The following is a 12,922-nucleotide window of genomic DNA, read 5'->3' on the forward strand; positions in this document are numbered from 1 at the left end:
AATATGCAGAGAATGGAGGGTGGACCACATGCAGGCAGAATGGATAAGGTCTCATTAGCTTAATTAGTTCAGCACAATGTCATGGGCCATAGGGCCTGTTCCTGTGCTGTACTGTTCTTAAAAGCTCAGATTTTGTTGTCGGCAGTGAAGTGACAATGCCCGCCAGTAAGCTTATAGAAAGCTGCCTACATAGACCTAACTATCTCAAGGCATAGATTTCCCCTCTCCGTACATCAATTATTGTCAGGATCAGCTAAATGGGATTTTTGGCATCCAGCAACATAAAGCAGCCACCCACATCCAATACTCCATGTTAAAAATAATCAAATGTTTGTAACAACTCATGGGATTCAATAAGTTGTATAAAGCACTGATAAAGATCAACATTTTTTCTGCTGTGAGTCACAGTTAATCCGTTCTGCTAGATTTGATGACTAAAATGACAGTTAAATTTCTACTTACACAGAAATATTCCTCCTCAATGGAGTCTCTTCCATGTCGGAATCCTCATCTGTGCTACTACCAGTTGCATCAGAATCCACATTTTCTTCTATGCGCGAAAGCAGTGCTTTGGAAAGATGTGTATACTTGTAAAGTTCAGACAAGACAGGTTTTTTTGGATCTAATCCAGTCTGCACACTGTCATCACGCTTTATTCCATCCGAACAGGCAAGATTGGGTTTTGAACTATTAAATTTGCCAAGTGCCTGTTGCCTATGGTGCTCGGATTCTATCAACTGCTGCATTCTCTGTTTAATATGGTGTGTAATATGTTTTGCCTGTATTATCTGCAAACGTTTTCTGAGACTGCTGGCCTTTTTAGCTAGTTTTTGTTGTCTGTCAAGGCACTCAAGAAGCTGAGCATTTCTTTCAGTTTTCTGTACACTTATGGAACTAATGAGTTGTTTCTCTTCTTGTCCCTGCTGGATTAATTGCCTGGAACAATTCAGTAAATTTTCAGCATGCACAGCATTGTCTACTGGTACAGAACTCCTAATGCTATTTGCTTCAGTTGGTTTCAACTCTGCCTTTTGGTTTGAAGTCATGTCACTGGGCGCACTGAGGCTTAGTGAAGCTGAGACACAGGCCATATTCATCTCTCCAACATCAGTTAACATACTATTACACTTCAAAGGGTTGTTTTTCTGGCAGCTCAACCCTGTCATACCATTTTTATTACTATTTAGCTTTGCTTCAGGTACAGCATATGTTTTGCCAGTATTAAAACCAGATGTTTGCTTAAATCTATCACAAGATAAGTTATTTTTGGTAACAATGTTTGGTGAGTCTTTGCTGAACAATTTCTTACTAGAAAGATTTAAGTTTAAAGACAGTCTGTCCAGTAGAGAATTAGCACTGGTTAACAAGGTTGTATTATGTGGGATTGAGGAGTGCACAATTGTAGATCCATAAGGTACATTCTTCAAATCAGTTGCATCATGGCCAAGCCCAGGTGCTGCACAGGGATATGCCAATTGAGACCAAGCAGCCTGTGTGTCACAATTTCCATTTAACTTCTGTTCTTCACTGGCATCATCTTTGTGCATGAATGTGTCAGGTTCAATGGAACTGGATGGTAAAGATGACGATGACAGCTGGAATCCATGTCCTTCTGTAGCCGTTTCTGTGAGAGCAGGAGCCATTGCAGCCATGCAGTGTTGCCCCACCAGTCCTACTACAATTACAATGTTGCCCCTATGAAACAAAATGAATAAAAGCTCAATAGCACAGCAGAACAATTCAATTTTATCTCAAAACTGCTCTCTATAAACATCGCATCACTCAACACAACTTTATAGAACATTACAGCAGAGTACAGGCCCTTTAGCCCACAATGTTGTGCCAAAATTTTATCCAGCTCCAAGATCTATCTAACCCTTCCCTCCTACGTAGCTCCCCATTTCTCTATCATTGATGTGTCTATCTAACAGTCCATAATGTATCTGCCCTCAACCTCTGCCAGCAGTGTGTTCCACACACCCACCACTGTGTAAAAGAAAGACTTACCCCTGACACCCCCTTATACCTTCCTCCAATCACCTTAGTATTATGTCCCCTCGTGTTACCCATTGTCACCCTGGGAAAAAGTCTCTGACTGTCCACTCGATCTATGCCTCTTATCATCTTGTACACCTCTATCAGGTCACCTCTCATACTCCTCTCCAAAGAGAAAAGCCCTAGCTCATTCAACCTATCCTCATAAGACATGCTCTCCAATCCAGGCAACAACCTGGTAAATCTCCTCTGCACCCTCTTTAAAGCTTCCACATCCTTTCTATAATGAGGCGACCAGAACTGAACACAATACTCCAAGTGTGGTCTAACCAGAGTTCTATAGAGCTGCAACATCACCTTGCAGCTCTTGAACTCAATACCCCAACTAATGAAGGCCAACACACCATACAGCTTCTCAACAACCCTATCGACCTGCACGGCAACCTTGAGGGATCTATGGATGTAGGCCCCAAGATCCCTCTGTTCCTCCACACTAAGAGTCCTGCTATTAACCTTGTATTCTGCCTTCAAATTCAATCTCCTGAAGTGTATCACTTCACATTTTTCTGGGTTGAACTCCATCTGCCACTTCTCAGCCCAGCTCTGCACTCTATCAATATCCTGTTGTAATCTACAGCAACCTACACTATCCACAACACCACCAACCTTTGTATCATCAGCAAACTTACTAACCCACCCTTCCACATCCTCATCAGAGTCATTTATAAAAATCACAAAGAGCAGGGGTCCCAGAACAGATCCCTGCGGAATACCACTGGTCACCGACCTCCAGGCAGAATACGCTCCATCTACCATCACCCTGTCTTCTATGGGTGAGCCAATTCTGAATCTATACAGCCAAGTTTCCCTGGATCCCATGCCTCCTGACTTTCTGAATGAGCCTTCCATGAGGAACATTATCAAACACCTTACTAAAATCCACGTACACCACATCCACTGCTCTACCTTCATCAATGTGCTTTGTCACATCCTCAAAGAATTCAATTAGGCTCATGAAGCACGACCTGCCCCTCACAAAGCCATGCTGATTGTCCCTAATCAGCCTATGCTTCTCCAAATGCCCATAAATCTTGTCTCTAAGAATCTTCTCCAGTAATTTGCCCACCACTGAAGTAAGACTCACTGGCTTATAATTCCCAGGGTTATCCCTACTCCCTTTCTTAAACAAAGGAATGACATTTGCCACCCTCCAATCATCTGGCACTACTCCTGTGGCCAGTTAGGACACAAAGATTGTCGCCAAAGGCGCAACAATCTCTTCCCTTGCTTCCTGTAATAACCTTGGATATATCCCAGCCGGCCCCAGTGACTTATCTATCCTAATGTTTTTCAAAAGTTCCAGCACATCCTCTTTCCTCACATCGACATGCCCTAGCATATCAGCCTGTTGTATGCCATCCTCACAAATGTCAAGGTCTCTCTCTCTGGTGAATACTGAAGCCAAGTATTCATTAAGGACCTCTCCTACCTCTTCCGTCTCCAGGCATACGTTTCCTCTTTTTATCCCTGATTGGTCCTACCCTCACTCTAGTCATCCTCCTATTCTTCATATACATGTAGAACACCTTGGGGTTTTCCTTGATCCTACTTGCCAAGGACTTCTCATGCCCCCTTCTAGCTCTCCTAAGTCCATTCTTAAGCTCCCTCCCAGCTACCTTGTAACTCTCCAGAACCCTGTCTGATCCATGCTTTCTAAACCTCAGATAAGCTTCTTTCTTCCTCTTGACAAGATATTCTACATCTCTTGTCAACCACAGTTCCTTCACTCTACCATACTTACCCCGCCTCAATGGGACAAACCTATCCAGAACCCCATGCAAGTATTCCTGAAACAACCTCCACATTTCCGCTGTGGACTTTCCCAACAACATCTGTTCCCAATTTACACTCCCAATTTCCTGCCGAACAGCATCATAATTCCCCCTCCCCAGTTAAATACTTTCCCCATATCGTCTGCTCCTATCCCTCTCCAATTTAATTGCTTAATACTTGGAGTTGTTTACCTCAGTCATCTGCTCCCGACCTCAATTTATAATTTAGATTTACTGCAAAATCAATTTTTTTTTTAACATTTCGAATCGTCTCTGAAGTGTCAAATAGGTGGTGGTGTGAACATACAGCATAAGTGCCAAATTCCTGCTGCTGATGTATGGAGAAGGGATTAATGAGCAAAGGGGGTAGTTCTCTGATCTAAGAAAATGATAATAAACTTCCAATCCAGTGACAATTTTCAACAGGAGTTCAACATATTGATTTTAAATGAATTGTGTGAAGCACGTCTATGAGCCTATGATGTTGAAAGAACATTAGATGAACTAGTGAATCTATGCTGATATTGCTGGCACACAGCTGCCATTGGGAATCTATGGGTTTTGCATAGCATTGACTCAAGATTAAATCTGGAATGCCACTGCAAAAAAATGGGGAAGCAGAGGATCAGCAGAAAAATTCCACACTTATAAATGCTAGAATTTCATCAGACAAAAGAAGGAAGCATACACTGGGTTTAGGAGGCCAGGAAGGAGTGAATCCCTTGATGACTATTAAAAAAATTAAGAATACACTTGAGGGAAATCAAGAGGGCAAAGAGAGGGAATGAGATGGATCTGGCAGGCAAGCTTAAGGAAAATCCCAAGAGGTTCTCTAGATATATTAAGAATAAAAGGGTGCCTAGGATAAGTAGGTCCCTTAGAGATCAGCAGGGCCACCTATGTCTGGAGCGAATGGGTGTGATTTTCAACAAATATTTCTCCTTGGTATTTACTGAGGAGAAAATCATGGTTTTCTCAAGAGATAAGGGAAGCTAGTGGAGATATTTTGGAGGACATTCATATTACCAGGGAGGAGGTATTTGCAGCCTAACAGCGCATTAAGGCAGAAAGATCCCCAGGGCCTGACTGACTGCATCCACGGACTTTGAGGCAGGCCAGAGAAGAAATTGTGGAGGCCATTGCATAGATATTTGCCTCATCATTAGCACTGGTGAAGTTCCCAAAGCCTGGAAGGCAGCTAATATCGCTCCAGTGGTGGAAGTTACTGGAGGGAATCCTGAGGCACAGGATCTACCAGCATTTGGAATCTGATTAGAAGGAGTCAGCATGGCTTTGTGCGTGGGAAGTCATGTTTGATGAATCTTTTAGAGTTCTTTGAAGAGGTAACCAAAAGGGTAGATGAGGGTAGGGCAGTGGATGTTGTCTATTTGGGCTTTAGACAAGGTCCCACATGGTAGGCTGGTCTGGAAGGTCAGGTCCCATAGAATCCAGGGAGAGTGGTAGATTCAAAATTGGCTCGGAAGTAGGAAGCAGAGGGTGGTGGTTGAAGGTTGTTTCTTGGAATGGAGGCTGGTGACTAGTGGTGTGTCACAAGTGTTGGGACCCTTGTTTGTTATTTACATAAAGGATTTGGATGCTAATGCACAAGGCTTCATCCGTAAATTTGCAGATGACATGAAATTAGGAGGTGTTGTTGATAGTGAAGAAGGCTCTCATGGATTACGGGGAATCTTGGACCGGGAAGTGACAAATGGATTTCAATACAAATAAGTATGAGGTAATGCATTTTGGAAATTCAAACTACCACAGGACTTATACTACGAATTGTAGGGCACTAGGGAACACAATGGAACAAGTTCTTCTAAAGCAGCATCACAGGTAGACAGTGGTGAAAAAGGCAATTAGCACGCTGGCCTTCATCAGTCAGGGCATTGAGTATAGGAGTTGGGACATTATGTTGCAGTTGTACAAGTCATTGATGAGGCCACACTTGGAGTATTGAGTACCGTTTTGGTCACTCTGTTATTGGAAAGACGTGGTTAAACTAGAAAGAGTGCAGGGAAGATTTACAAGGATGTTGCCAGGACTAGAGAGCCTGAGTTGTAGGAGGTTGGCCAGGCTAGGTCTTTATTCCTTGGAACATAGGAGAATGAAGGTCAACCTACAGAAGTGTTTAAACTTATGAGAGGCATAGATCAGGTGGATGGTAACAGTCTTTTCCCCAGGGTAGAGGGTCCAAAACTAGGGGGCATAGGTTTAAGGTGAGAAGAGAAAGATCTAAAGGGGATCTGAGGGGCAACTTTTTCATTGCAGAGGGTGGTGAGGATATGGAACAAGCTGCCAGAAGTGGTTGAGGCAAGTACAACCATACAACTTAAGAGGCACTTGGGATTGGCAGGGCTTGGAGGGATATGAGCCAAACGCAGAGGAGATTTGTGATTGGCATGGACTGATTGGGCCAAAGGGGCTTGTATCCCCTGCTACATTGCTCAAAGACAAACAGATGCAGCTGTGACAGAACACTGTGACAGAACATGCCTGAAAAGCCTGCGACTCTTCTTATAACAGAAAATTTCTCATTTCCCAACAACAACATTTGACCTAGCTCTAAGCAATTCCACCCATTTCCCTGTAACCTGTTCTCTCTCACATGCCAGTTAACTCTTTCATCCTCCCCCAATACCCTCAGGATAATTCAGCTATCAACTGACCTAACCACCAACACATTCTTGGGAAGTGGAAGAAAACTGGAATGCCTAAAGGAAACCCATGCAGTCTTAGGGGAAAGTTCAATCTCCACACAGACAGCAACAAAGGTCAAGATCAAACCTGGGTCTCTGGAGCCGAGATGCACCAGTGCTTCTTGATGTGCCGTTATGCCGTCAATTTAATACCATTTTCTGAAACAATGGCTCATTTACAAAAATCTCTTAGTTAAGCAGAACTAGTGTAACACATGTGTCTTCCGTTCCAGGAAGACATTCATCCCAACCTTTCTAACCACTGATGAATGCTTCCTAGATTCAAGTCTACCATTCAGCACTTCAATACTTCTCTACCATTCATTAGGCTAATTGACCTTGGCTAAACTTCCCTTCACTGCCCCTATTTCAGTAATACGCAAGAACCAGTCTCAGCCTCAAACACAATCCATAACTGTCCATCTACCTTCCTCTGCAACAGAGAATTTCAAAAATTTCAAACATCTGTGTTAGGTAATTTCTCATTTCAGGCTGTGGACCCCCCAAAGCTCCAGACTCACAACCACAGGTAACAGCTACTCAGTACCAACTCTGTCAAACTCCCTCAGAAAGCTCAGTGTTCCATTGAGATCCTTTTAAACCTTGGAGAACTCATCCTGTACAAGTTCCCTTCACTAGACAATTCCAGTGACAACCCATCTATCCCGGTCTCGTCTTGTCCCTTGTATTTCTTAAACCGATAAGTAAAACTCAAACATCTTAATCTGAATACTCTATGGAGTTTCATAAAATTAGCAAAAATGCAACCAATGCTACCTTTCAAGTACAAGGTGGACAAGTAAGAACAATTGACTCCAAAGGAATTTATTAAAGTATTTTTGTTTCCTGTGTCTGTAAGGAATGATCAGTTGAGAAAGTTAGTCCGCTCCCTTGCTCCCCGCCCTTGCGAACCTACACATTTATGATAGTAGGATTTATTTTTATCTTACAATAACATTTATCCATCCAGCCCCATTCTGAAGCCTGCTGTTGAATTTGCCTCCAACGCAGAGCGTTCCTAGCCAGTGTACCTCCCGACTCGCGTTGTTATTTCCACTACATTGGAAGGTGAACATCACGGTGAGGAAGACCGACTACAGTCCGCCGCCTGGCCGAGCCCGGAACAGCAAGAGTCCCACCCCGGAACAGCGCCCGGCCGCTGCCAGAGCGCCGACTGAGGGCGGCGGCCGGAGCGAGCGCTGATAAACCTTACCACGTGACTCGAGCCGCCAGGCCCCGCCCCCGGGCTCCGCACCGCGAGCAGCAGAGGCGAAAAAAAACGAACGTGCCGCGCTCGCCTTCGGCTCCTCTGCGCATAAACACACAGGCACTTCGGTCTCCTCCGATCCCCACAAGATAAACCTTTATCGGGAAAACCTTTCGGTTACACAACGACAATATTCATGTCCGTTTGAAGGACCCAGTGGTGAGGGCAGCCCGCTGTTGCTGAGCGCACAGGAATGGCGCCTGCCGTGCCGAGCGTCCTTTGCCGCCAGCGCCCGTCGTTATCCTCACCTCGTCCTCGTCACCGCGCTTTACCAGGGGGCGGGACAAACCAGCCATGACACGTCCTCGATTGATGCGCCCTACCGGCCAGTAGGGCGAGATCTCCCCTCCACGTGATGCCAAGAATCGCCCAATTGGCGCCGACAAGGGCGGAACGTTACAGCTGCCAATCACCGCCCACGGAGCCAGGAACCGACGAATGACAGCCTCCTATTCAACCCCGCCCTCTCTGGCTTTCAGTGTGAATGAGCTGCACAGGTGGAGCTGCACTTGACAGCGCTATTCAATGACCTTAACAATAACCCCCGTCTCTGCACGCTTGGCGTTGAGCAACGCTGACGTTTTTTCAACCTAAAATACCACTTAAAAAGGCCACGTTGTAGATTTGTTTTGCATTTTCGGAAGCTAACCTTACCCGGCATCTGTTCAGCTAGAACTAGTAAGCATGGCTGAAAAAGGCCATACTTTCCCTAATTGCACATTTTCTAACATATGGTCCAGTGAGCATTAAATATACTGTTTAGATGCTTACCACTAAAATAAATGTGCCTGAAAAACATCGCTACAACAACAAAATATGACTGGTCGGCCACTTAAATCCGACATTTAGTTTACAGAATTAAGTAACAAAACATTGCAATTCCACTTACAGTATTCACTTTAAATTGTTCGCGGTGTGGTTTTCATAATTTAAAACATTTAAACGGCACGAGATACTGTTTACTAAAAGAGACAACCCCCTTAATAACAATTGGAAAGCGTTACATTTCAGAGAGTAATACAACGACGTATCTAATATAATAGCATCTGCACTGTGTAATGAATTGACCTGTACGATCGGTTTGTAAGACAAGCTTTTCACTGTATCTCGGTACAAGTGACAACAATAAACCAATACCAATAACTAATTTTGTTACAAGATAAAAATAAGTTCTACAACGTACTACTAATGTATACTGTACTTCTATTACACGGAACAATACTTCCGCATTATTCTACTACTGATGAATACTTACCGTGAAAAGGTTCGGGAGAACATTTAAGTTTTAAAGTGCTGGTGCACAGACTATCCATTTCGACTCCACACACACTGGCTCCGTGCGGAGGTGCTTCACTCTGTCAGTCAGATACACTGTAAAGGATGGAGTTTGGGCAACGTTCAATTCGCTCACATTTGAGCTAGCCACTCGCAAAAAAAGTAATTATTTTTTCTTATCAGAAGCGACATGAGGTTCAAATGAAGCCACCGAGATTCAAAAATGACGATTTTATTCTACTTATTGTCGAAGTTCATGTTTTCTTACGAAAAACATGTTTAAAATATTAGAGGTACCCAAGAATGAGGATCGGAAAAAAACCGAACTTTATAGTCATTTCTCCTCTTGGCCAGAGAAATTTCGCTCGGTTGATAACCAACGGATTTCGGAGAATTCCGGTAAAGAACAGGACAGAAAACCCAACCGTTCTTTAACATCCGTTCAAATCTTTCGTTCCACCGTCTGGTTCTAAGCACCCGAACCAAACTTACAAGGACCTGAACATAATCGGATCCAAAACCATGAAAAAGTTTCCACTAAGGAAATGAACGGTGGCTCTTCCAGGCACTTTCTCTCCAGGATCTCGTTGGCGACCCATTGACAAGGGATTTTTTCCTAAAATGTCGGCGGGAAGCCGATGTACCTGACGTACACGACCGTCCTAAGGAACAGTACAGGAGTCATCTGGTGATTTATTCTTCCATTTGGTAGGAGAACAGAAACGCCGGATGCTGTTGAACATGTCGAGAGACTACAGAATACTACTATCCAGAAAGATCTAAGTGCCTTGACAGGAAACACACGTTTTTAGCTGTATAGCAAGTAATTAGGCAAGCATATGGCTTGAGTATAGAAGTTGGCACTGTACAGTGTTTGGTGAGAATACCTGCAGTACTGCTGACAGTTTTGGTCTCATTTAAGGAAGCATTTGCTCGCATTGGAGGCATTCCTGGGATGAAAGGACTGTCTTATGAAGAAAGGTTGAGTCTATACTTTTTGGAGTTTAGAAGAACAAAAACACAAGAAACTAGGAAGCAGGAGTAGGCGATCAAGTCCTTCAAGTGTGCCCGCAATTTAATTTGATCGTGGCTGATCCATACTGGCAATGTCTCCACTTCTGTACCACTTATCCACGCCCATCCATCAAATACTGATCCATCTCCAATTTAAATGCTTCTAATGATCCAGCTTCCACTGCTCACTGGGCAGAGAATTCCAGAGATTCACTTCTGCAAGAAGAAATTTCCATCAGTTTTAAATGACTGGCCCTTATCTTGTACTTGTGTCCCCTTGTTCGAGATACTCACTAGTGAAAACATCCCAACATCTAATCCATCAAGCCTCATTAGGTTACCCTCATTCTTCTAAACTCCAAGATGTATAGGCCCAAACTACTTGCAGGGTTTCGACCCAAAATGTCGACAATTTCTTTCCTCCCATAGATGCTGCCCGACTTGCTGAGTTCCTTCCGCAGATTGTTGAAAGCTCCAAGCTATTTAATGTCTCTTGGTACGACAATCCTTCATCCCAGGAATCTCCTTTATACTGCCTCCAATGTTTCTATCTCTTCTTTTTAGGTAAGGGGACCAAAACTGTACACTGTATTCCAGGTGAGGCCTCACCAGCACCATTTACAACTGCAATAAAACCTCCCTATTTTAAAAATCCAACCTCTTTGCAACAAAGGCCAAAATCCCATTTGCATTCTCAACTACGTGTTGGACCTGCCTGTTAGCTTTTTGTGATTCATGCATTAGAACACCTGAATCCTTCTGAACTTCACTCACTTGCAATCTCCCTCCAGTTAGATAATAACCTGCTTTCTTACCAAAGTGCATGACCTCACCCTCCCACATTAAAATTTCATTTGCCAGTCATTTGCCCACTCATTCACTCTATCTATATCCCGTTGCAGAATCACAATATCCAGATCACAACATGCCCTTCCACCTATTTTCATATCATTGACAAATGTGGAAACCTTGCATACTGTTTCTTCCTCCACTACCTCAATGGAAATAGCAAACAATTGTGGTCCAAGAACTGATCCCTATGGTACTCCATTAGTTACCTCCTTCCACTCTGAAAAGGACCCATTTATTCCAACTCTCTGTTTTACTTAAGACAGCCAGTTTTCAAACCATTCTAACACACTTCCTCCAATACCATGGGCTTTTAATTGGGCAGGCACAGCAGTGCAGCGGTTAGCATAAGGCTTTACAGCACCAGCAACCCGGGTTCAATTCCAGCCACTTGTTTGTAAGGAGTTTGTACGTTCTCCCCTTGTCTGCATGGGTTTCCTCCAGGTAATCTGGTTTCCTCCTACATTCCAAAGACATATGGGTTAGAAAGTTTTGGGCATGCTATGTTGGCACCGGAAGCGTGGCGACAATTGTGGGCTGCCCCCAGAACACTCTACACAAAAAGATGCATTTCACTGTGTTTCCATGTACATGTAACTAATAAAGATATCTTATAATTTATGCACCCGTCTCTTATGTGGCACCTTGTCAAATGATTTTTGGAAATCTAAATACACTACATCCACAAGTTCAGCCGTGTGAATATCTGCCACTGTTCATCTTAACATTAGAGGGATATGGGTAAAATGCAGGCAAATGGGATGAGTTCAGGAAGGCACTTTGGTAGCCATGGATGCGTTGGGCCAAGGGGCTCATTTCCCTGCTGTAAGAATCTATGTTTACCCAGTCCACCTTAGACAACTGGTCCATCATACCTTTTCTCTCTCTTACCTTCTGGGAGAATATACAGGAGCTTGAAAGTCCATACATCCAGACTGAAGAACAGCTTCTTCCCCACTGCTATCAGACTTCTGAACCAACCCCCTCTTTCACATCCCTTCCCGGTGGTGCTGCCACATCCTTGTACTTTTTTAACTCTACCTCTCTGGTTATTCCTTTATTGTCAGTTTAGTATTTTTTTGGACTATTTCATGTTGTACTACAGTCTTTGCACCATTCTGCTGTTTGGCGTTCATCGCTGCATTTATTGTTGTATTTATTACCTTGCATACTGTTTACTCCGTGAGCTTCATGAGAACAAAGAATTTCACTGCATCCTAGTGCTTATGACAATAAATGAATCTAATCTAATCTATTTTTGCCCAGTCCTTCCCCAGTACTAGTGCTAGTGTCCCATGGATCAGAATACATTACTCCCACACCAACCTTTGAGCCAGGCAACAACTTCTCTGGACACTGTGATACATCTGATTTACCCTTTGCCAATTTGCACATGGCTCAGGTAATAATCTGTGATTAACAACCTTGTGGTTCTGCTTTTCAGTTTTGCCCTGACCTCCTCATAATCCTCCAGTGGAACCTCCTCCTCCATCCCAGCTACGTCAATGGTGCCTACATGGACCACAACCACTGGATCCTCTCAAGTTCAGTCCAAAAGAGATGACCTTAACCCCAGCACCAGGCAGGCAACACAGCCTTTGGGCCTCTGTCTTTGCTGCAGAAAACAGTATCTGTTCCTCTAACTATGCGACCCCCTATGACCACTGCATTTCTCTTTTCTCCCCCCACTTGAATGGCTATGCCCTGGTGCTATGGACAGTTCACACATCCTCCCTGCAGCCTCCACCCTCATCCACACAGGGAGCAAGAACCTTGTAACTTTTGGACAAGGGGAAGGACCAAGGCTCCTCTAGATCCCTCTCCCTACCTCCTACTGCAGTCACACTATTTGTCCCTGACCATTTGTCAGTTTATAGACAGTTAATCGAAAGGGTGTGACTGCCTTCTGGAACAATGTGTCCAGGTAATTCTCCCCCTCCCTGATGTGTCACAGTTTTCGGAGCTCAGACTCCAGCTCAATGACTCTG

General features: G+C 43.9%; 1 protein-coding gene across 5 annotated transcripts in view; it reads right to left on the reverse strand.

Annotated features, from left to right (window-relative positions):
* Positions 1 to 8,044, reverse strand: part of LOC127570566 (KAT8 regulatory NSL complex subunit 1-like protein) — a 107,853-nt gene extending 99,809 nt beyond the window's left edge. For 4 of the 5 annotated variants that reach the window (XM_052016264.1, XM_052016247.1, XM_052016239.1 and 1 more), the window contains exons 1-2: positions 7,743 to 8,044; positions 463 to 1,695 (exon numbers count right to left, since the gene is read on the reverse strand). In XM_052016264.1, the coding sequence (XP_051872224.1) occupies positions 463 to 1,695; positions 7,743 to 7,846 (1,337 nt within the window). In that variant the 5' untranslated portion in view covers positions 7,847 to 8,044. Of the gene's footprint in view, positions 1 to 462; positions 1,696 to 7,479; positions 7,714 to 7,742 lie in introns of those variants that run through there. The other variant, XM_052016255.1, reaches the window with a different exon arrangement.
* Between the last annotated feature and the right edge of the window lie 4,878 nt (positions 8,045 to 12,922).

The sequence above is a fragment of the Pristis pectinata genome, chromosome 1 (assembly GCF_009764475.1).
Source record: "Pristis pectinata isolate sPriPec2 chromosome 1, sPriPec2.1.pri, whole genome shotgun sequence".
NCBI classification, from domain to species: domain Eukaryota; kingdom Metazoa; phylum Chordata; class Chondrichthyes; order Rhinopristiformes; family Pristidae; genus Pristis; species Pristis pectinata.